This window comes from Chaetodon trifascialis, chromosome 14 (genome assembly GCF_039877785.1).
Source record: "Chaetodon trifascialis isolate fChaTrf1 chromosome 14, fChaTrf1.hap1, whole genome shotgun sequence".
In the NCBI taxonomy this organism is placed as follows: domain Eukaryota; kingdom Metazoa; phylum Chordata; class Actinopteri; order Chaetodontiformes; family Chaetodontidae; genus Chaetodon; species Chaetodon trifascialis.
This window is the reverse complement of record NC_092069.1, coordinates 8,301,224-8,321,284: the sequence shown is the minus strand read 5'-3', so window position 1 is coordinate 8,321,284 and position 20,061 is coordinate 8,301,224. Positions and strand designations below refer to the sequence as shown.

Genomic DNA, 20,061 nt, shown 5'->3' with positions numbered 1-20,061 from the left:
GGCCGTAACTCAATACAAGTGACACATGGTGGTACGGTGCTCCAGGAAGATAGCTTTTAACATTTTCGTATCACAATTTAAATAGTTATATTAGTTTTTCGGGATTTTCAAAGACAACCTTGAGAATATATCATTTACTTTAATGACACCTGTTTCGTTTAGTGTCACATTGAAAGTGCTCCGATCTGCCAGTGTGGCATTTTACAATTGGTGACGTTGGGAGTGAACCATTTATGCTCGCGGGGGTGTATTTCTATCCACATTAGTATATGAGTGCTCAAATCAATATATTTATTCAAAAATTATTCATATATATAATGCATAAAGAGTTATCAATGCCCTAAGCAGTAACAGTCTAACCAAAGGTTTACGAACAGTTTGTGGGAAGAATCAAATACCCCGTCCCCTCCTACGACGTCCAACGTGACGTGGTCCACTCTTGAGCGTCCGTGTTGTGAATAGGATGTGAAATCGCCGCTAGTCCGGTTGATGGGTTCAGTTTCTGCTTTTAATGTCAGTTCAAATGGAAGATAAAATAAAATAACAACCAAATGAAATAATTCGGAAATGGCGGACCATGCGACAAGCGATCAGTTGGCCAGCAAAGCGGTCGACTTTCAGGCGACGGCAGAGGCTTACTACAGTATCGCCGTGGAGAAAGTGAAGGATGTACGTTATGTGGCAGGTTTCGTTAGCATTTCCCTACTAGCATTCACAGTTGACGTATCGTAACGGCTTGTCAAGCTGTCTAAAACAGCTCTCTATTATTGCAGAACGCGTCTTTTAAGTTTGTACATCCTATGCTTGACAACATGTGTGTCCTGCCAGTGTCGTTAACCAGCTGTCAAGACAACACGAAGCTTTTCTGTTGCTTTTTGAGATGTTTGTTGCTCTTCACAGCTAGCTAGTAATAGTTAGCTAGCTAACTGATAGTAACGACAGCGTGTCTGATCAGGTGTTGTTATGCTTCCCTACTGTTTCTAATCTTTCAGCTAAAATGTGGTAGATGTTTTAGAATTCTTCTTGAAGCAGAGTTAATATATGTGCTGCCATACTATCATTCATTTTCTTTAGTAGCTGTGTGGTAAATTGTGAAGGATGAGCAGTCAAGGCTAACTACTTGCAATACCAACTAATGCACATTTGTAATATACCTGTAATTAGTGGTCAATTTTAAGACTATTGCAACTACTCAAAAATAAAGTAGTTTGGTCCCTTTTCGAGATGTAAGAAGCATAACCCCACCTACTGAAGCAACAGCTGTTTTGCTGGTCTCTGATGCCTTGATTAGAACCAGTATGCAGGCCAGTCATGCAGTAGTAAGGAGCTGATCCTTAAATTAAATTGAGTGAATCAAATGTAGTTCCCACACTTAAAGGGATCACACATCTCTGTTTTAAAATATACTTTCAGACCAGCTGCTAAACTAAACAGCTCTCTGTTCTTGATTCAGGTTGTCTCATCACTGCCTGATGACATCAGACCTGGGCCAGACCTGTATGGGGTGCCATGGGAACCAGTCATCATCTCCAGTGTGGTGGGGCTGATGACGGTGCTGTTGTTCACCTGTAGATGTTATAGCTCTGTGAGTAGACGGCCTTGTATATATGCATCAACATGACAAAGATTGTTTATGCCAACGGTATATGAATTTGCAGTGACAGAAAAACAGCCGATTAATCCCTTTAATGGCTTCTAATCCATCATTGTTTTCTTCTTATTCCTTCACAGGTTAAAAGCAGAATGTATCGCAGTAAGTTCTCGCAACTTATTCCTTGATATCACATTTTTATGACGAGAGAAATAAAACTAATGCATCAAATCATTGCCAATTTAACATCTCTCTGCACACTCTGTATTAATTCATTCAGCAGAAATATTTAAGAAATAACAGAAAAATATTTTGAATTTGTTTATAAGGTTTGTATCCTTGTTTTCAGGTAAAGAGCGGTGGATGGCTGAGCAGGTTGAACAGCTTCTGGATGAAAAGTGTAAAGTCCTTGAGACTCTCAGCCAATGTCAACAAGAGGTCGGTATCAATGCTGACTGACGGCTAACAGAGCCTGTCTAATACACAACTGAGGCCATATTCATATATTTTGATTTCCGTGGCGTGAAAAACATCTGAATTAGTTGAGGCACAGTGTTATGGATGTTGAGGGATGTGTAATCAAAAAGCAGAAGCTCTCACTACAAAGTAATTGCAGACTGGTATGAACATACGTTTAAATTTACTCAGATTCATTTCCTCATTATGTGTCATTTACAGTACGATGACCTGGAGGGCTCACTGAGGGACAGTGGTGTCTTGGCCCAAACTCAAAAGACAGAGCATCTGGAGGTAAGGCAGAGAGACCAGAGAATTAACCAGAGATTGTGAAATATTGAACTACTTGGACATCAAAACGGGACTGCTAATGATTTATCACATTTTACCATTGTGATTCACCTCGTCTCTTTTGCTCACACTTCAAAGAGTTTTCTGAGTATGTCTTGCTGTCTTGCCCCTCCAGGCCAAAGCCAGACAGTTGGAACATACTAAAAGGGAGCTGGAGGGAGATCTTGAAAAACTGAAGGATCAGCTGGACCAGCAGAGAAACTATAGGATAGAGCAAGAAAGGAGGGTAGGGGGACTCACACTGCTAGCAACAATACTTAACTATATCTTCCACATGTTAACTTTCAAGAATCACATTTGAAGAGGAATGTCAATCTATTGCAGCAGCGTGATATTGATGGAGTGGGGTTTTTTTTGTTTATCCTTCCAGATAACAGTGCTTGAAGAGAGCATGAAAGCATTTGAAGAAGAAACCAAAGACCTCCAGTCACAGGAAGAGCAGGTGCAGCCATCTGTTACCTAATTGTCTCCTCTTTGCTTTTCCATCTTTTCCCTCCCTCTGTGTTTCATGTGACATTATCGCTGCCCCTTCGTCTCTAGGCACAGACCACTCTGAAAGTGTACGGTATGAACTGTGACAGACACCAGAGGAATCTGGAAACTGCTGGAGAGGAGAACGCATTGCTACAGGAGAGCAACGCTCAGGTAGGATGATGTACACACACACACACACACACACACACACACACACACACACACACACACACACACACACACACACACACTCTGACAATTACTGTGCATTGTAGCAAGTGAGGTGCTTTTGCTTTTGCATGGTTGTAATGTGCTGCTTAGCCAGTCTGCTCCATTCAGTCCATCTAATCACATACTGTCCTAGATTCATGGTTTTCTATGTGAACTCTTCTCAACTTATGTACACAGAAATGTTAAAAATATGATCTATTGTTTTCATATTTTGTACCTTTGTCCCTTCCTCTCTGCAGTTAAGGCAGCAGGTGGAGGGATGGGCAGAAAGAGTGTGTGAGTTGGAGGCAGAGATGAGCAGGTGTGAGGTCGCCCACAACGGGATGCTGCAGGATGTGGCCAACAAGGATGAGCGAATAATGGTATTAATTATATTATATTGTAGCCAGTTACTGTATAATTTACCTCAGACATATCTCAAGAACCACAAAAGAAGAAGACTGCAAACTGATATAGAAGGTCACCTTTAAAGTTACATTTCTTTGCATTGCCAGAAATTAGTTTAATACCAAATATTGTATCCATCCAGTCCTTGACAGATCGACTGCTGAGGATGAAAGCCTGGGATTCAGACCTGGAGGGAGAGGAGGGTGAGGAAGGTGGAGAGAAGGAGACATCCAATGGGACAGCTGAAAGAGGAGAGGAAAATGGACGAGGAGACGCACAAGGCCATCTCCAGAAAGCCCAGAAACTTATCTATGCTGCTAAGGTATTTGACTAAAGCTGACAAAAGCATGCAGTGTTATAAGTTTAAGCATCTCTGTGCACTTTACTGAATGTCTGCTAATATGTTGTGTTTGCGTTTCTGTGCAGCTGAACGCGGACCTCAAATCAGTCGATGAAGACAAGGATAGAGCATTTGCCAAACTGAATGATGAAGTCAAAGCTAAAGAGGACTTGATGAGTGAGTCAGTTGTACACTGCTGTCTGTTTTTACCAAGACTGTCCTTAAGATGTCTGACAAACATGGCAAACAAAGCCTGGGGTTATAATTAACACTTGGCTGAGTTATAGGTTGCAAATCAATAATATCAGTGTAGAGACTGGACTTATATTGTGTGTTTTTGTTTCTCCCCCTAGTGAGCATTAAGGAGCTGGAGAACGAGAAATTATCTCTGCAGTCGGACACTGAGAGCTACTCAGATCAGGTAGCTGATCTGTGTTAGAGTGATATTTAATTACGTTGTTGCTCTACTTTCATTTGTTTTTGGATTCACTTTCCCTTATTCATGTTTTCAGGTCCAAAGATTGCAACAGAAACTCCACATTATGACAGAAATGTACCAGGAGAATGAGCTCAAGCTGCACAGGTACAGACACACAGATACGTGTATGGAGAGCAAGTGCAACTGCAAGCTTGATTGATGATCGTATGTGTTTGCAGGCTGCTGACAGTAGAGGAGAAGGAACGCCTGCAGAAAGAAGAGAAGTTAAATAAAGCAGACAAAAACATCGCACTGGCCATGGAAGAGCTCAACAACTACAGGTACGCCGCTTCCACAAAGCATCAGCAAACACGTGTGTGACGTTCGTTCGCCTCCCGTGTGCAGAAACTCAGTCTCACCTGTACGTCACCTTTCGTTCAGACAACGAGCAGAGGACATGGAGGAAGAGCTGGAGAAAACCAAACAGTCTTACCAGACTCAAATATCAGCACATGAGAAGAAGGCTCACAATAACTGGGTTAGTAAAAGTCGAAGCGCTTCAGAAACACATGAGAGGAACAGCACTGAGAGCATTCATTTTGTACATATCTGTTGGTGTTGGTGTGGCTCTGATGCTTAGACCACCATGATGATGACTGTGTCTGTGCATGTGTGCCATGGTGTGTTACTGTTGACGGCTTGACTTTCCAGCTGGCAGCCCGAGCAGCAGAGAGAGATCTATCAGACATCCGGAGAGAGAACGCCCTCCTCAGACAGAAGTAAGTAACAGGAACTGAGTTTAAATCTACGAAAGTTTAGGGTGTATACATCATATAGGCAATGTTTGTCATCATGCGCTGACTTAAGGTGTGTTTGTTTACAGGCTGACAGACACACAGTTTAAACTAGACGCCCTCGACAAAGATCCCTACGCCTTGGACAGCCTGGCTAGACCGCTGCCTTTCAGAGGTTAGCAAACACGCATTATCTAGCTTGCATCATATCCTGTGCCGAATAGACCTGACCTGGACGTGTAGTAAGTCACAGATGTCCTCAACTTTACACTCACCAAGCTGTCCTTCACCTCCAGCTGAAAGGTCACCGTACGGTCCATCTCCTCTGGGTCGACCTGCATCTGAAACCAGAGCTTTTCTGTCTCCTCCTACGTTAATGGACGGACCACCTGCTAGACTGTCTCCAAGAGGTAAAGACACTCATGTAGAGACACAACCACTACAGGCATAAATATACCTTTTCTAATTTTCATTCGTACTGTACACTTTGAGGACAGTCTCCTGATATCTTCTCGTGATGTTTTTGGGGGTTGAGTTATTTTAAGCGCAGCCGTGTCAGTCTCACAGAGTCATTACAATAAACACTTCAGCATGTTGGAGATGAGCAGCTGGGTGAAGCATGATCAGCTGTAGATGCTTAGTCAGGTGCAGTGGCATGGTCTGTATGCTGGCATGCTGTTGGCTCGCTGGAAAGTCTGTGGGAAACACTTTCTCTTTGTCTCTCTCTCGCAGTCACACTGTCTAATTGTCTGATATTTTGTCTTTGGGCGATTGGTTCTGCCTGTTCCCTTCCCTCTCTCTCTCCCTCTCTCCCCCCTGTCCTCTCCCGCTGATCATCATCTTCAATTATCTCTCCTTTCCACCTTCTTTTCCTCCGACTATCTCTTTCCTCCGGTCCTCTCCTCCACAGTGCCTCGTGGCCCAATGGAGCCCCCAGGTGGCCAAGGAGAGATGGAGCGCAGTGGAGGTCCTCATTCAGACAGCGGTTCAATCTCTCCTACGTGGGAGAGAGATCGTAGGGGACCCCCACCAGGACCCCCTGGGCCCCTCGGACCTCCAGGTGTGTGTGTGTGTGTGTATGCAGGAGAGACAAAGAGAAAGACATAGAGTGAATCAGCAACGTCCAGTAGGCTGGTGACGCTCACACAGCCTGACCAGCTCTGGCCTGTCCCTGAACATATTGAGGATGGTGATTCAGGTCAGATTCCACAGAATTAGTGTGTTTCCTCCATTTGATTCGAAGCAGGTAAGTACTCAAGTGTTGAAACTCCTTCAAGATGATTTCAGCAGTGTTTTCTTTTTGCTTCTGACACAATTTTAACAAAAGTTGAAAGATTTTTTCCAATGCAGTAAAGACTCTAGTCTGCTCAAGGTGACCTAAATAAAACAGTTTTGAAGTGCTGACAACACGAGCAGTGACTTGTGACTGCAAAGATGAAAATAGCTCTGTTCCTGCTGATGCCTGCTCTTGCATATTAAAGTGAGAATCAGCCTGCAGACTGCAGCATTATATTTGAAAATCTTTCCTCTCATGGGGATACATTTGCATGTGACACTGCTGGATTTCTGCAGCGTCATCAATCTTTCATCCTCATCATTATTGGATTACTTAGACAAAATTCAACCTGCGTGGCATCATGTGCACCTTGATTTTGTTTGTGTGTGTGTATGTTCTAAAGGCATTGTTGTGTCCTGTCTGCACACTATTAGGGAACCCAAATGTTGACGGTCAGACAGTGCAGCCATCATTAAGGTTGTCAGTTGTGCCTGTCAACTGTCAGCGTTGTATTGTGTGCATGTGCATGCTAAATGCATGTTGACAGTGAATGTGTGTTGTGTTCAATGCATTTTGAGTTTTTGAGTATCATGATTTATCACATGATCCTGAGGGCAGAAGTCCACCTGAAAAGTTCACAGTTTATACAACAGCTTGTTCAAGGTAAAAGCAACAAAATTGCTTATTTTTAAGCTGCTGTGCGCCCAACATCAGACACTCCACTTCCACAATGTCACTCCAGTTTCTTGTAAATGGAGCAACCTCCAAAAATATCAATATGATTCTTCAGATTAGAGCCTCGTTTGACTTATTTACAGCTTTGGAAAGAGCTGTTGATTTAATATTGATCAATCTTCACGTCTCTCACTGTGCGTCTCTATCTCAGGCTATATGTTCCCAGAACCAGGAGGTCCAATGTACAGGAGACCTCCACCTCCTCCTGGAGCTCTGGGCCTTTTGCCCCCTCCTGGCTCCCTCCCGCCCGGTCCTCTCCATCCAAGGGTTCTGCCCCCTGGCCCCCCTCACCCTGCAGACATGGCAGGTGAGTCGCTGCAGTCTGTATAGCTGCTTCATTGTTTTTTCCTCTATTCTCTCTCACTATCACCTCAAAAAGCACAATTCAATCCTGTGTGAAGGTCTCGACGTGTGTTGAAATGCAAACCCGAAACAAAAAACACTGTCTACTTCCTGATTGCTCATGTCCTTTAATCATTGATTCATTCCGGTGCAGATGGCCCATACAGAGAAAACAGCCTTGGTCCTGGTGAACTGGAGCACAGAGAGGTAAGAGATGTGTGTGAGCTGCACGTGTGGGTTTGCTTCTGTGGTCCAGCCTCTCTAACGTTTACCTCCTCTGGATCCGTGTCACCAGTCTGGACCTGGTGATCGAAGGACTCCTCCTGATGCTGATCCAAGGATGGGGGGCGTACCTCCTCCTGGACCCCCGATGGGCCCCATGGATGGCCCCTTTCCTCGTAGAGCCCCTTATGGACCACCACCGCCTGATTTCTACCCTCCCAGGGGGCCCGTGGGCCCTCCCATGATGCCTAGTAAGTAGTCACAGCTATCTTCACAACATTGTGGCACCATATTATCTCTAAATGCCATCGGAGTTAACCTAACACTCTTTTTCCGTCTCCTCCTTCCTCAGTGTGGGCCCCTCCACCTCCAGGGATGATGTTCCCCCCTCGTTTCCCTCCCGGTGGACCTCCTCTTCCTCCTGCTTCTCATCCTCACCCTCCCCTCATGCGGCCCCCTCTGCCCGACGGCCTCCCACCTCCATCCATGGGTCCTATGCCTCCTCAGGAGTCCCCACCTCACAGCCAGCTACCAGAGGAGCACACACTCTCGCCCGAAGATGCCATTTGAGCTTGACCAGTTTTTTTTTTTGAGCTGTGAGCTGTGTGAGGTAGATGGGTGGCTGGGCAGGTTGCTACTTTACATCCTATCTTTCTTTCACATCTACTTCTTAACCAGGAGGGTGTGTTTAATGAGGAGCGGGGAAGCTGTCAGCCTTCATTTGCCCACTGTGTCTGTGTGCTTCTGCTCCGTCTTTCTCTGTTCACATTATCTCTTCTGCCCTGTCACTTGCCTTTTTTTTTTCTTTCTCTTACTTTCGCTCTGCCCCATCATCCCTGTCATTCTGGAGTCACAGTGACAGCAGTTCGGCTCTGTTGTAACGCAGCAGCTTGATCAGTACGTCTGTGTGTGACAATGATGCCACGTGAACCAGAAACAGTCACTTGTTTGCTTGACAATGCCATAAAGGTCGTTAATGGCACAGCTTGAAATGTGTGCATGTGGAAGTGTTAATATGTGTGATATGCAGCAGAGTATGGATGTATGGCATCGGTCAACATTTCATGCCGACGGTACAGAAAGAAATCTAAATGATTACAAGCTATCAGGGAGGAAATGCATCTTTTTAGGCCTTATACAATATAGTTTGTTACACCAACACTCATGCCATGGTCAGCATAATTTTAGAAATTTAGCCATTGATCAGCGGCGTCGTTAATGACCTGGATTCCACGAAACTTAAATCAGATCTCATCCAGTCTTGTTTTGTCTGTGGCTGAACTGAGTTCATCTTCAACTCTTGAGTATTCCTGAGGTCAAATGAAGCAGTTTCTTAAAATATAATTTAAGTGTGGAACTGAATTAGCTGGCTTCCCTGTCGGATTTGTAGGACTTCATCAACAAAGCTGTTATTTCAAGGAGCAGTGCTTTTGATCAGGTTTCAATGACTTGCATATGGCCCAGGCTTGAAGGACGTGTTTTCCATAAGCTGCTTGTGTTTCGTCGAGGTAAGCTGTGACTCATCTCTGGCTGTCACGGAGCAGCGAATGAACGGGGACTGACTGGAAGAGAGGCTGCCTTCTAAGCCATAAAGATGACACCCATGTGAATTTTGTAAAAAGTGATTATAAATAGTTGAATAAAGAATGCCAAATTGTCAGTGTCTCCGTATTTCACGGATGTATTCATCTTCAGTTTGTTGTGCGTGATGTTTGAGGAGCAAACTGATCAGTGGAGGAACAGAGCGTTGGGATGTTTGGTTAGTTATCAGTGTTTTCTATAACACTGTACATACCACATGCAGCAGCAGCGATTTCATTATGGTAAATATGTAACTGATAAATATTCCAAAATATACTTTTTAACTTATTGTAACTTTGATCGCACAGTACAATTTCAATGTAATGACCTCTTATGACCTGAATAAATTTCCCGCCATGCAAATTAAATTAGTAGACTACAATGAATACATTTTGTCTAATTTTAACATCCCTCGTAGATTCTGAGTAGATATTTAGTAAAAATAAGAGATAGTTGTGGGTTTTCCTGTCCACTTTCCACGTTGACTTGCATAGAGAATAGCACTAGTGCTGATCTTGACAAGAACTCTCCAAATTATTCTTCAGAGGTTAAATGAGAGCATTAGTCAAAGTGATTATTATGGTTTTCACCACTTCATAACTGTACTTGTTTCACGAGCTTTCCAGTGGACCTAAACAGGCTTTCACCGTCATCATGATAGCTGCTTTAAACCAAGAGCCACAAGTAAAGTGTCCTGCTGATGTTGTTACAATGACTCTTGGCTCTGGCTTCAAATAAAGTAGCTTGTAATAGCCACTTGTGTTTTGTCCCTAGAGAAGGACTCTCCCATGTTGGAAACATGTACAATAAGCTGAAAAATAAGGCAAAATAAAGCAATATTTTCCTGCTGCGTAACATTTAAAAATCAAGCACACGGTTTTCTGAATAAAATCTAAATGTTTTTATAAACCAGAGGCTGACAAATCCTGCTTAAAACAGCCTTTCATACTGTGTATATGAAGGGATTTAGCTGTGTGTGGAAAGAAGTGATTGTTAATATGTAGAAGTGAGGTTGGCTCGAGTGTGTGCATGTCACTTCTTAAATATGTCAGTTTTACTGGGAGGAGTGGAAAAGACATGCTCTCCTTGCACAGTGTTGTTAGCTTGATGTAGATAATGTACAACACGTTAGTTAAAGTTAGCAATGCTCTTAAGTTTATCAATGGTAAATTTATTAGAATATAAACTGCTGTTGAGTCCTCGGATCAATGCAGGTTTGGCTTCCTTTTCATGTGCTGTCTTCAAGGCGCTGTGAAACACTCTGAAGCTGATAAATATTTCATTGTCATTAGTGAGGTTAATGCTTGCACAGTCTGGTCTAAAAATATGGACGCTCTCCTTGGTCTGCCAGTTCTTTCTCTGTAACGTCAACCATCACTGTGCTCACCTACACCTTGCTGTCAGCATCCTCTTCACTGCTAAAAATGACAGAAAGAGACACCACGGAGTACTTATAAAACAACTTTTAATTGTAAAAACCACCAACATCATCAACAAGAAAGACACAAATGTACCTGATACCTTAACATGAACTGTCAAAAATATTGATTTGAATGTAACATCCCCACCACCTCAATCTTTCAAAAGCTCCGTTTACAAATCGACAGTATTAAGTCGACGGCTCGGTTCCTTCCTTGTTTGTACAATGAGTCATCATCACAGGAGGCTTTACAAAAAGTCCTATCAAATCTACAAAGCCAAAGAAACCTGTAACACACTGAAACGACAACATCAACTCCTGTCAGGCTGGTCACAAACATGGAAGCATTTTCAGGTTCTTGAGTAATAATCCAAACGTGGATTTAAGTTTAAAGTGTGAGCGACAGAAGAGGTAGATCCATGTGAAGAGAATGTAACAGTAACACCTGTTGAATAGCAACTGTAAGGGGTGTTTTACCTCTCATGTTATTTGTTTTACATTCAGTTATTATGAAATACTTTGTGAATGTGGCTCCATCAATGTTTGCATTACTGACACTGGTTTGCAGTTGTAGTGGTAAATAAAGAGGGCGGTAAATTGACTTGGTGATCCACTTGAAAATAACCACCTATGTTCACAACAGTTTGGGATTTTCTCAGAGTCTGATGAGGAAAAAAGGATTAAAGAGGATAGAATAAAAATGAATGAAATAATCCCTGTTTTCGTTATGTTCTCATCACCACTTGCTGACAGAGTTGGTGGTGTGAAGAAGACCACTGCTGGTTTGAAAAGGGTCCAGTACAATGTGATATCTCTGAATTTGTGCTTCAGATGGTTTAGATCGAACTATTATTCCTTTCCGTCTTGGCCACGCGCACACACACAATCTTGAAAAATCTTTTTTTCTCATCCTGCATTTTAATTACAGCTAGAACTGAGTTTGTCTCAACCGCAATCACAGCAACACACTGTAAATCTGAAAGACATTTAACAGAACTGAATTTCATGTGCAGGTACTGTGGAGGTCTGGATGCTCTCTGAAACAACAACAACAACAACAAAAAAACTGTACAAACTGTCTTTTGATCAAAAAGCAGTTATTTTTCTAATGCAACATTTAAACGGATCCACATAAAAACACACAAAAATGTCAAATATGGCACAAATCGACAGGGTTCATATATAAACCAGTATTTCCTCACATGTCATTGGAAGCTTTGTCCAGCTTTAAGGTTCGACATCGCAACGTTTACAATGACACACAGTGATGTGGAGCCTGTGAAAGGAAAGCTGATCACTTCATGAAAGAAAACCTTCTAAACGCTCCAGTGCCACCACATAAAACTCAGGTTTAGATATCTGAACTGCTGGTCAATACAGCGCTGCAAACAACTGCGAAAACTCTCCATGTGTCTTAAGGTGTGCCGTCCACGTCAGATAATGGCACCTGCTGGTGGTAAACTGTAAAAAACAGCAGTCCCGTGACACTGCTGAACAAATATTGGCGCACAAGGTTTGATCTAGGTTGTACAAAAATGTTAAGCTGTCAGACTACCTTAAAGTGTAGAGACAATGGCACCCCCAGCAAATACTAGGAAGAGCGGAAGAGTTTTTAACTCTTATGGAAGAGTTCAAAACTTTAACGTAGGTGGTCCATGGACAAGGCGGAGGGGGAGGGATCTGTTAAAAATGTTAGCCGTCAACGGACTGAAAATCATTTGGCAGCAATCATTTCAATCCAAAATGTGACAAACTGTTGTGACGTGATGCTCAGAGATCAAACAGCGCCTGAAATATTGTTGCACACATGGAACATGTAAACATGATGTAAGGCCTCTTCAGCTCATGTTTAACCCTTCTTTCATAGCAGGTGACACTGTAGAGTATAAGTCTTCTATTTTAAACTATTCCGATAAAACTGAAGAAGAAAAAATGCTAATGTCTGTCATCCACGCGCTGTCTGTCAATTACAAGGCACCAGTCAATAAAACTTCCTGTGTCTCGTTATTCCTCCGTGCTGCATCAGTGTTCTTTGTTTTGCTCCCTGAAAACAACGCAGATGTGGGACACACAGGAGTTTCTGACTGGAAGTACTGGGAACAGGTCAGTGGAAATAATGCTTCTACACCTGTTTGTCCTTTAAAGGGAAGCAGACCTTGAGTCCTTACTGTGTGTGCCTGTTGGCACGAGAGGCAGCTTACCGACTGGTGTCGCTGTTCGCTGAGGAGTGCAGTGGATTGTGGGTAGAGTCCGACGAATGTTCAGCTGTGTGCGTTTTTTGTGCATGCAGATGTACATGTGTGTCATATGTATGTCGGCATCTATCGCGCATGTGTTTGAGGTCCTTGTGTGTTTGGGTGCGTCCTCTAACGTGTGAGTGTTTGGGTGTGTGTGTGTGTGTGTGTGTGTGTGTGTGTGTGTGCTCCTCAGCAGTTGAGAATGGACCTGTTTCTGTCTGGTCTGAATGGGAACACTGAGCTGTCAGCGTCGGCCTTCCCTCTGTGGGGACCCAGCGTGGCCACGGCCTGGAGGATAACACACACATGCATGGCTGTTAAAAAGCCTACACACACATGCCACCATGGGACAAAGACACAGCCCTGATTATTAAAGGATGCATTTACACACCTTTCTAATAGTTGTCCAGTCCTCCAGGATGTCCAAGTCAGGCAGCATGTAAACAATATATGGGCGTGAGTGGGGTTAAGGGCAGTGCTACAGGGAGCCAGAACACATCCAGATACAAGTTTTGGGATTCATAGAAGCAGTGAAAGTAGATGTACTGAATGGCATCAATGTGAAGTGAACAGAAGTATTAACAGTGGAAGGATATCAGACACCACTGAAGGTCGCCTCCTCTTCTTATCTGGACTGAGAGCATCTCTCCTCTTCTTCCTTCCTGACACCTCATCATTCCACAGCTCTGACAGAGGGAGACACAGATTAAAATGTTTTGTGTATGCGCTGAATATCACACACAGAGCTGGATTCCTGTCAGTAAAATGCTTTGCTTTGACTTGACATGATGTAATGACTGTGTTCTGTGTGTGTTACCTGATGTGATATCTATGCTGTGTCTGTCTTCTTCCAGTCTTCTAATTTTCTCCTCCAGTTCACTCTGCACTGTATCAAACAGCAGCAGCTTCTCACTCTGCGCGCGAGCGCGCGCACGCACACACACGCACACACACACACACACACACACACACACACACACACACACACACACACACACACACACACACACACACAGTATTAGAAAAAAACAATCACATCTGACACACAAGCATGCATCTAAAAGCATACTGTATATACACGACTGGCAGTTACATGGATCAAATAGCACACTCTTAAATTCAAATTCTGAAGTCTTCATGATTCGCAGAAGCAAAGACACTAAAGACAGTGTATCACCTTTGCAGTATGTGTGTGTGTGTGTGTGTGTGTGTGTGTGTGCATATGTGTGTGTTTGTGTATTTGTATGTCCATCATTGCAGAGACCAACTGGAGTTTTAGACCTTAGGAGTGAGGACATTTAAGCCTGTCCTCACTAGGACTTACTGATATGCAAAAAAATATATATTGCAATTATTTTTGACAGATATTGTCACGAAAAAATGATGATGTGATATTTGCTGGGGTCTGTACCGAATAAGCATGCCCTCTTATGTCTGGAGAGCATGATTTGTCTCTGCAGCAGCACAGTGGTTCATTTATAGCAATATGTTCTGACACATTTTACCTTAATTACAAAATTGCAGCTCCTGCAATTTGAATATCACACCTGGGCATATTACAATTTGGATAATATTGAGTTAAAGGGTTAGGTATAGGGGCTAGAAGGGTCAGTGAAGGTGTGTGTGTGTACTTGTACAGTTATCTCTGTGAGCACCAACGTGAGTTTTAGATATTAGGAGTGAGGACATTTTTGGAAAGTGAGGAGATTTTGTCCAGACGTCACAGCCCTTTGAAGGTCTGTTTGAGGGTTAACACCTGGTTTTAAGGGTTTGGTTCAAATTAGGTTCAGGGGCTAGGGAATACATTATGTCAACGAGTGTCATCACAAGCATACAAGTACAAATGTGTGTGTGTGTGTGTATGTGTGTGTGTGTGTGTGTGTGTGTGTGTGTGTGTGTGTGTGTGTGTGTGTGTGTGTGTGTGTGTGTGTGTGTGTGTGTGCATGCATGCATGCATCTAACCTCCCAGTGCTGGCATGCTGCCTGGGTCTCACACTCATACTTGTTCTTCACAGACTCCAGACACAACTCTCTGTAGATGCCTGACAAAGAGAGGAGACACACAGTAAGAGGGTGAAGAAGGAGGCCAGTGTGTGTAATCATTTCCAGTGTGTCTGTGTGTTGAAGTTACCTGCCACCTTGGTGCGGACCTGCATGTTCTCCAGCAGGACTGCCAGTGGCTCCAGATATTCTGCTGCCCGGCCAGCCTCCACCTCTCCCAGCTTGCTGTTCACCTGACTGAGACGTTCACGATACAGCCTGGACACAAACACAGGTGTAAGTGTGGCCATAGCTAATCCGAATGACTTTAAAAAAAATCATTTCGCATTTTTAAATTTCAAAGACAAATGGTAAACTTGACAAAAATCAGCGTCAGTCTTACTGGTCCTTCAGATCTGTGAACTGTTTCTCCAGGTTGGACATTTCATCCAGACACTCTGTCCTCCTCCGCTCACAGTCCTCCTCATCCATTTCTGGAACATGATTAAGAAACACACATCTCATTGAGTATGGCCTGTCCTGTCAAACCTTTGGCAGCAACTAATTTTTATTTTTTTCAAAAAATAATATTTCTTTCAACAGCAACCATTAACATAATCTGAATATGAATGTTGGGCTCATTTTCTGCTGTTCCAGAATTTCTCACCAGAGCTGTCTCCATCCTCGGAGACAGAGGAGGTGTCAGAATCCTCCTCCTCTGAGGTGGATGCCTCTTGCTCCTGCTCCTCCACCTCCATCTCCTCTGCTGTGCTCTCCTTCTTCTCCCGGTCACGGTGCACCGGCATGGCGGCAAGTCAACGTCAGACTGGTAGTGTTAGATCCAAATATAATGTCAGGCTCCTGAGCCAGTTCTACGTAAACAAACAGCTTTAGACTTTTAACATATTTGTCTGAAATGCCTTAGCAGTTCAAAGTAATTACAACTAATTACAAATGACTTGTTGATGAATGCAATAATTTTGTTTCCTTCACCTGATATGATTATATAATTTCTAAAAAATCTTAGGGTTGGAGAATGAAATTTCTGCACTTTTTATCCATTTGAAAGTGTAATATCCCCATTGTTATTCACCAAATGCAAGTGCCAATGTGGGGCAGCCATCGTAATTCTTTTCCCAGTGACGGATGTTTTATAATGTTCCATATTTTTTTCTTCATTTGTCTACATAATTGTGTCGAATCAATTTGGTAAATTCTTCTTGAAATGTTGCCGGTAACACTGGGGTACTGGGGAAAACAAGAATGAACCCCCACTGGTAGAAGGCTTTGTTATTGTGGTTGAGATTAGTTATGAAAAGGTTACTCATACAAAGTAATTTTAAGTGACAAAGAGATCTAGCTGTTTGCCCATTTTAATGATTGAACTGTTTAAAACAAACATAAACGACAACACATCTAGTTAGCATTACGTTAGCAATTTAGCAACCTAGTATAGTTCAGTAGCAAGCAAAATTCGCACGAGCTGTTACAAAAACACATTATTAAGGAAGCTTAAACATAAATCATAACTCACACGATGGGAAGGTACTGGACGCTTGTGTGAATCTTGAAAGAAAAACAAAATTAAGAGAGAATAAGTTCAATTTTATTTTTTTCCCTCTCGGTTAGCTACAATTTCACTCGTGTCCCAGCTAAGCTAAAAACAAATCTCACACGGGCGCTCGAACTTGCATAGGGAACTGTAGTTTTCTGTATCGCGAACGTTTACATTCCCAACGGTCTTCCAACCAGCCCTAAACTACGTTACCCAGGATTCAGCACTGTATCTTGAGACGGAGAGTTCCAGTAGAATTGCTGACAGTCGTTTAAAACATTAAGGCTAGCAAAATTAGAAGTACTGTTTCTGCCATTAGTATAGTACAATTTAACAACATTCTTATGTTGTATTGATCAAACTGGCCTGCGAAAGTTTGTTTGGCGTTGAATTACTCTGATATCCATTATTTTGTTTTGCCTCCTCCCTTCTCCGCCATGATGTTTTCTAAGTGAACAGCCGAGCTAGCCGATTAGCTAGTTTAGCCTTCAGGCTGCGGACTGTTGTGGGAGGGAGGTGCGATGGATGGATGCTTTGCCCCGCTACGTTTTTCGTATTTGTCTTAGTTTAAACAGAATGTGCCTTCTCCGGCTAAATTTATCCCTTGATATAGTCCGTGCAGTTGCGGAGGGCTGCTAGCGCAGCATTCTAAATGACCCAGAAGCAACGTGTTTTCGTTATAGTTTGAAGATTAACGCTAGCTGAGGTTGTTTAAGTAGCTACACAGCTAGCCCCTCCTTGCTGTCTACCATCGCATTCTTGTGTCTTCTGTCCCAGGAATGTTTTCCAAAAAGCCTCATGGGGACGTTAAAAAATCAACACAGAAAGTGTTGGACCCAAAGAAGGACGTGTTGACGAGACTGAAGCATCTCAGAATAGTCATAGGTAAGTTAAAAATCATTACTAATCAGTTAACAGGTTAGCTTCTACGTGCCAGTCTATGCATACAGGGAATGCCACACCAAACTCATCTCGAAAATCTCGAAATTGAAAGTTGCTTGGCACGTAAACAGAGACACAGCCTTTTTGTAACAAACTTTAACGCAATTTCATATTTTTAGTATCCACTCACGAATTCGGCATCTCTGCAAAGCGTTTTGTCACGTATTTTTTTCGATATTTGTAAATCTTTAAAGTTGTTGCTCTTTTGTGTTTCCCTCAGAAGGACTATAATGGGCACTATTAATATTGTACATACGGGCTAAAAGTAAAATGTGCTGAAAAGTTCATGAGTATCTGTATCCGCTGTCAACATCGTCTGTCGAGTTAGAGGAGCGTAAGACGAGCGCTAGCAGCAAGTGCATTACATTGTCAGATTTTTGAGTGGAGTTTGACTGAAGGTCTGCATCGAGGGGAATCGGGTGTTATGATTTTACTACCGTGTGAGAACATGTGTATGAAGCCGACTGCGGAGGATTTAAACACAGTGATGCTATATGCATATGGGGGGGGGGGGGGGGGGGTTCTTGGGTGCTGGTGAAAGTGTAAGAAATGCTGTGTTTTTGTTGTTGTTGTTTTAACATGTGTTTAAATGTGTTACAACACAAACTGCAGTGTTTTGAATCTGTGGGAGAATAAGGAGGATGACAGGGTAATGGTGTGCGTGTGCGCGCGTCGATGTCTGTCACTGACACACGCTTGCTCTCACATGTACACACACACACACACACACACACACACACACACACACACACACACGCACACACACAGAGACCGGACAGGGAAACGGCCTGTACTATTTCCTCTCTCTGTGTCTATACAGTAGCTCAACTTCCTGTTTCTATTGTAAGAGCGGCTGGGCTCTGTGTTTGTGTGTATGTGCGTGGGACACGGAGAGAAAGGGGTGTGCCCCCTGTCTGTGCTCTATGGGGAACACAAAACCTTGATAACAATCACAGATTCAGGCACACACAAACACACTTGTCTGAGAAGGAATGCTCAGACAGCTCAACAATAGCTAACCACACAGATTTAATGATCGTGCTGCCAGTACACCACTTGAAGAAAATGCACATGGGCACCATTATGAGAATTGATAACTGGAGCCATGCCACTTAAAGAGCAAGCAGGCTAAATTAAATACCTTGCGGCAAGAATTGCTCTTCCATGCTGCTGTTGTTCATGTCGCCATCATTCTCATGAAAGCTTACTGCAATTACCAGTTTTCCTCACCCTAAAACAAGATGCTCCCCACAAAAGTGTTTACCTTTGCCACTGTAGGAAACAGAGTGAGCAGCAGAGGTGTTGTTTTAAGGTTTTGTAATAGGATAGTTTATATCTGATCTGAAGGAATGGTTTAACAGGAGGCTATTTCATCGTTTTGTAATCCCTTTGATGCAATCGAGTTATTAAGTAACTGCTTCCCAGCCCTGTTTGGCCCCATTGTTGATGTCAGACTAAAAAAAACAAATAGTTGTCCCTACAGTAGGAAACTGACCAAACCTACTTTTTATGTGGAGGTTAATGATCAAGCCATTGTCTAAATAAGATAGTAATGCATTTACAAGGTGTTTTGCTCAGTCCATTTAATGACTGAAAATGCTGCCTCAATATCACATTGCAAGGCCAGAATTTCTGTCCAATATTAGCAGAGTGTAGTTGTCTGGGTAAACAAACAGAAACCAGACCATTACGAATACCTCAGAGTAAAGCAGGTCATTTTTATAGATTAGTGGTCCATACTTGTTGACTGTGATGTAGAACAACAGGTAAATGAAGCTCTGGTCATTGTGGACTGAGTCACAATAGTATTCAGTGCTACTACCCAATTTTGCAATGTGAAAGCATGCAAAGAGTGACTAAATAATTTGCTCCCTGTTAAAAATAGCTTAATAAAATAACTTTTGTACATCAGCTTATGCGAGGACGTGTGCAGTCAGGTAGTGTTTAAAATGTCGGTCCCCAGTGGAAAAGATAGAAAACTGCTCAGCTAGACCACTAAGACCTTACAAGGGCAACCACTATGTCATAGAACACAAACAGCCTCTGTGTGTGTGTGTGTGTGTGTGTGTGTGTGTGTGTGTGTGTGTGTGTGTGTGTGTGTGTGTGTGTGTGTGTGTGTGTGTTGCACCCATGTGACAGAGTTTAGCTTTAAGACTTAATATAAACAAACCCAGAGACCATCACCCGAGGCTCCTCTGAGAGAGTGTACCTGTGCGTGTGCTTGTGTGTGTCAGTGCATAGGCATACATGCTTGTGTGTTTGCTTTCAGTTAGGACTCTGTGTGGGTTTATTCTCAGTATGAGCGTGTGCTTTATCTCTGTATCTCAGTCAGTGTGTCTCCTTCCCTGATGATAGCCAGTGGTGTTGAGATTCAGTCCAAAACACAAATGTAAACTTCCCATTCTTTGGAGCAATTTATCTGAAAGTAGCCTGGACCCAGACTGAGCTGTGAGTCTCTTCTGCTGCATATTTAGAGAACCTGGACCTGCAGTGAGGTTACATTACTCGAACTCCTACTTCCTGTGATGAAAATTCAGAAGTGTCTTCGATGTCTGAATAATGTAGACTAAAAATGGACAGAGAAGAGCCTGTAGCCGGTTCAATTGTCCACTTTAAAATCACATTACTGATATATTTGTTGTGAAATAGTCTCCATGTCCTTTGATGTTTTTATTGCCATATTTTATTTATTTATTTATTTATTTATTTATTTATTTATTTATTTATTT

At 42.8% G+C, this 20,061-nt stretch overlaps 3 protein-coding genes across 9 annotated transcripts in view; 2 read left to right on the top strand and 1 right to left on the bottom strand.

Moving 5' to 3' along the window:
• The first annotated feature begins 435 nt into the window (after window positions 1–435).
• mia2 (MIA SH3 domain ER export factor 2) lies at window positions 436–9,288 on the top strand. 2 transcript variants are annotated; one of them, XM_070979849.1, is made up of 23 exons: window positions 436–669; window positions 1,454–1,585; window positions 1,732–1,753; window positions 1,941–2,029; window positions 2,270–2,341; window positions 2,514–2,624; window positions 2,769–2,840; window positions 2,939–3,043; window positions 3,343–3,465; window positions 3,633–3,812; window positions 3,917–4,007; window positions 4,184–4,251; window positions 4,343–4,413; window positions 4,488–4,589; window positions 4,690–4,786; window positions 4,960–5,027; window positions 5,132–5,217; window positions 5,339–5,452; window positions 5,953–6,102; window positions 7,205–7,360; window positions 7,550–7,602; window positions 7,691–7,868; window positions 7,970–9,288. In XM_070979849.1, exons 1-23 carry the CDS (start codon window positions 568–570, stop codon window positions 8,185–8,187), a joined length of 2,460 nt encoding a protein of 819 aa, XP_070835950.1. In that variant the 5' UTR covers window positions 436–567; the 3' UTR covers window positions 8,188–9,288. The 2 variants fall into 2 exon arrangements, with proteins under 2 accessions (XP_070835950.1, XP_070835951.1); XM_070979850.1 differs by lacking the exon at window positions 5,953–6,102 and having other exon boundaries at window positions 446–669.
• Window positions 9,289–10,646: 1,358 nt separating this feature from the next.
• brms1la (BRMS1 like transcriptional repressor a) lies at window positions 10,647–16,509 on the bottom strand. The gene is made up of 9 exons (XM_070979979.1): window positions 16,370–16,509; window positions 15,503–15,661; window positions 15,239–15,329; window positions 14,987–15,114; window positions 14,818–14,897; window positions 13,673–13,769; window positions 13,452–13,541; window positions 13,247–13,311; window positions 10,647–13,143 (listed from the first exon to the last, which is right to left on the bottom strand). The coding sequence occupies exons 2-9, from the start codon at window positions 15,639–15,641 to the stop codon at window positions 13,045–13,047; spliced, it is 789 nt and encodes a 262-aa protein (XP_070836080.1). The 5' UTR covers window positions 15,642–15,661; window positions 16,370–16,509; the 3' UTR covers window positions 10,647–13,044.
• A 359-nt stretch (window positions 16,510–16,868) lies between these two features.
• ralgapa1 (Ral GTPase activating protein catalytic subunit alpha 1) overlaps window positions 16,869–20,061 on the top strand; it is a 63,550-nt gene continuing 60,357 nt past the window's right edge. For 5 of the 6 annotated variants that reach the window (XM_070978626.1, XM_070978623.1, XM_070978624.1 and 2 more), the window contains exon 1: window positions 16,907–17,275. In XM_070978626.1, the coding sequence (XP_070834727.1) occupies window positions 17,170–17,275 (106 nt within the window). In that variant the 5' untranslated portion in view covers window positions 16,907–17,169. Of the gene's footprint in view, window positions 17,276–20,061 lie in introns of all 6 variants that reach the window. The other variant, XM_070978621.1, reaches the window with a different exon arrangement.

Coding starts and splice junctions, on each gene's coding strand:
- mia2 (XM_070979849.1), top strand. CDS start 568: ATGGCGGACCATGCGACAAGCGATCAGTTGGCCAGCAAAGCGGTCGAC. Junction 3,813..3,916: donor AACTTATCTATGCTGCTAAG/GTATTTGACTAA, acceptor GTTTCTGTGCAG/CTGAACGCGGACCTCAAATC. Junction 7,869..7,969: donor GGGCCCTCCCATGATGCCTA/GTAAGTAGTCAC, acceptor CTCCTTCCTCAG/TGTGGGCCCCTCCACCTCCA.
- brms1la (XM_070979979.1), bottom strand. CDS start 15,641: ATGCCGGTGCACCGTGACCGGGAGAAGAAGGAGAGCACAGCAGAGGAG. Junction 13,770..14,817: donor CAGCATGCCAGCACTGGGAG/GTTAGATGCATG, acceptor GCTCGCGCGCAG/AGTGAGAAGCTGCTGCTGTT. Junction 13,312..13,451: donor GCGACCTTCAGTGGTGTCTG/ATATCCTTCCAC, acceptor AACCCCACTCAC/GCCCATATATTGTTTACATG.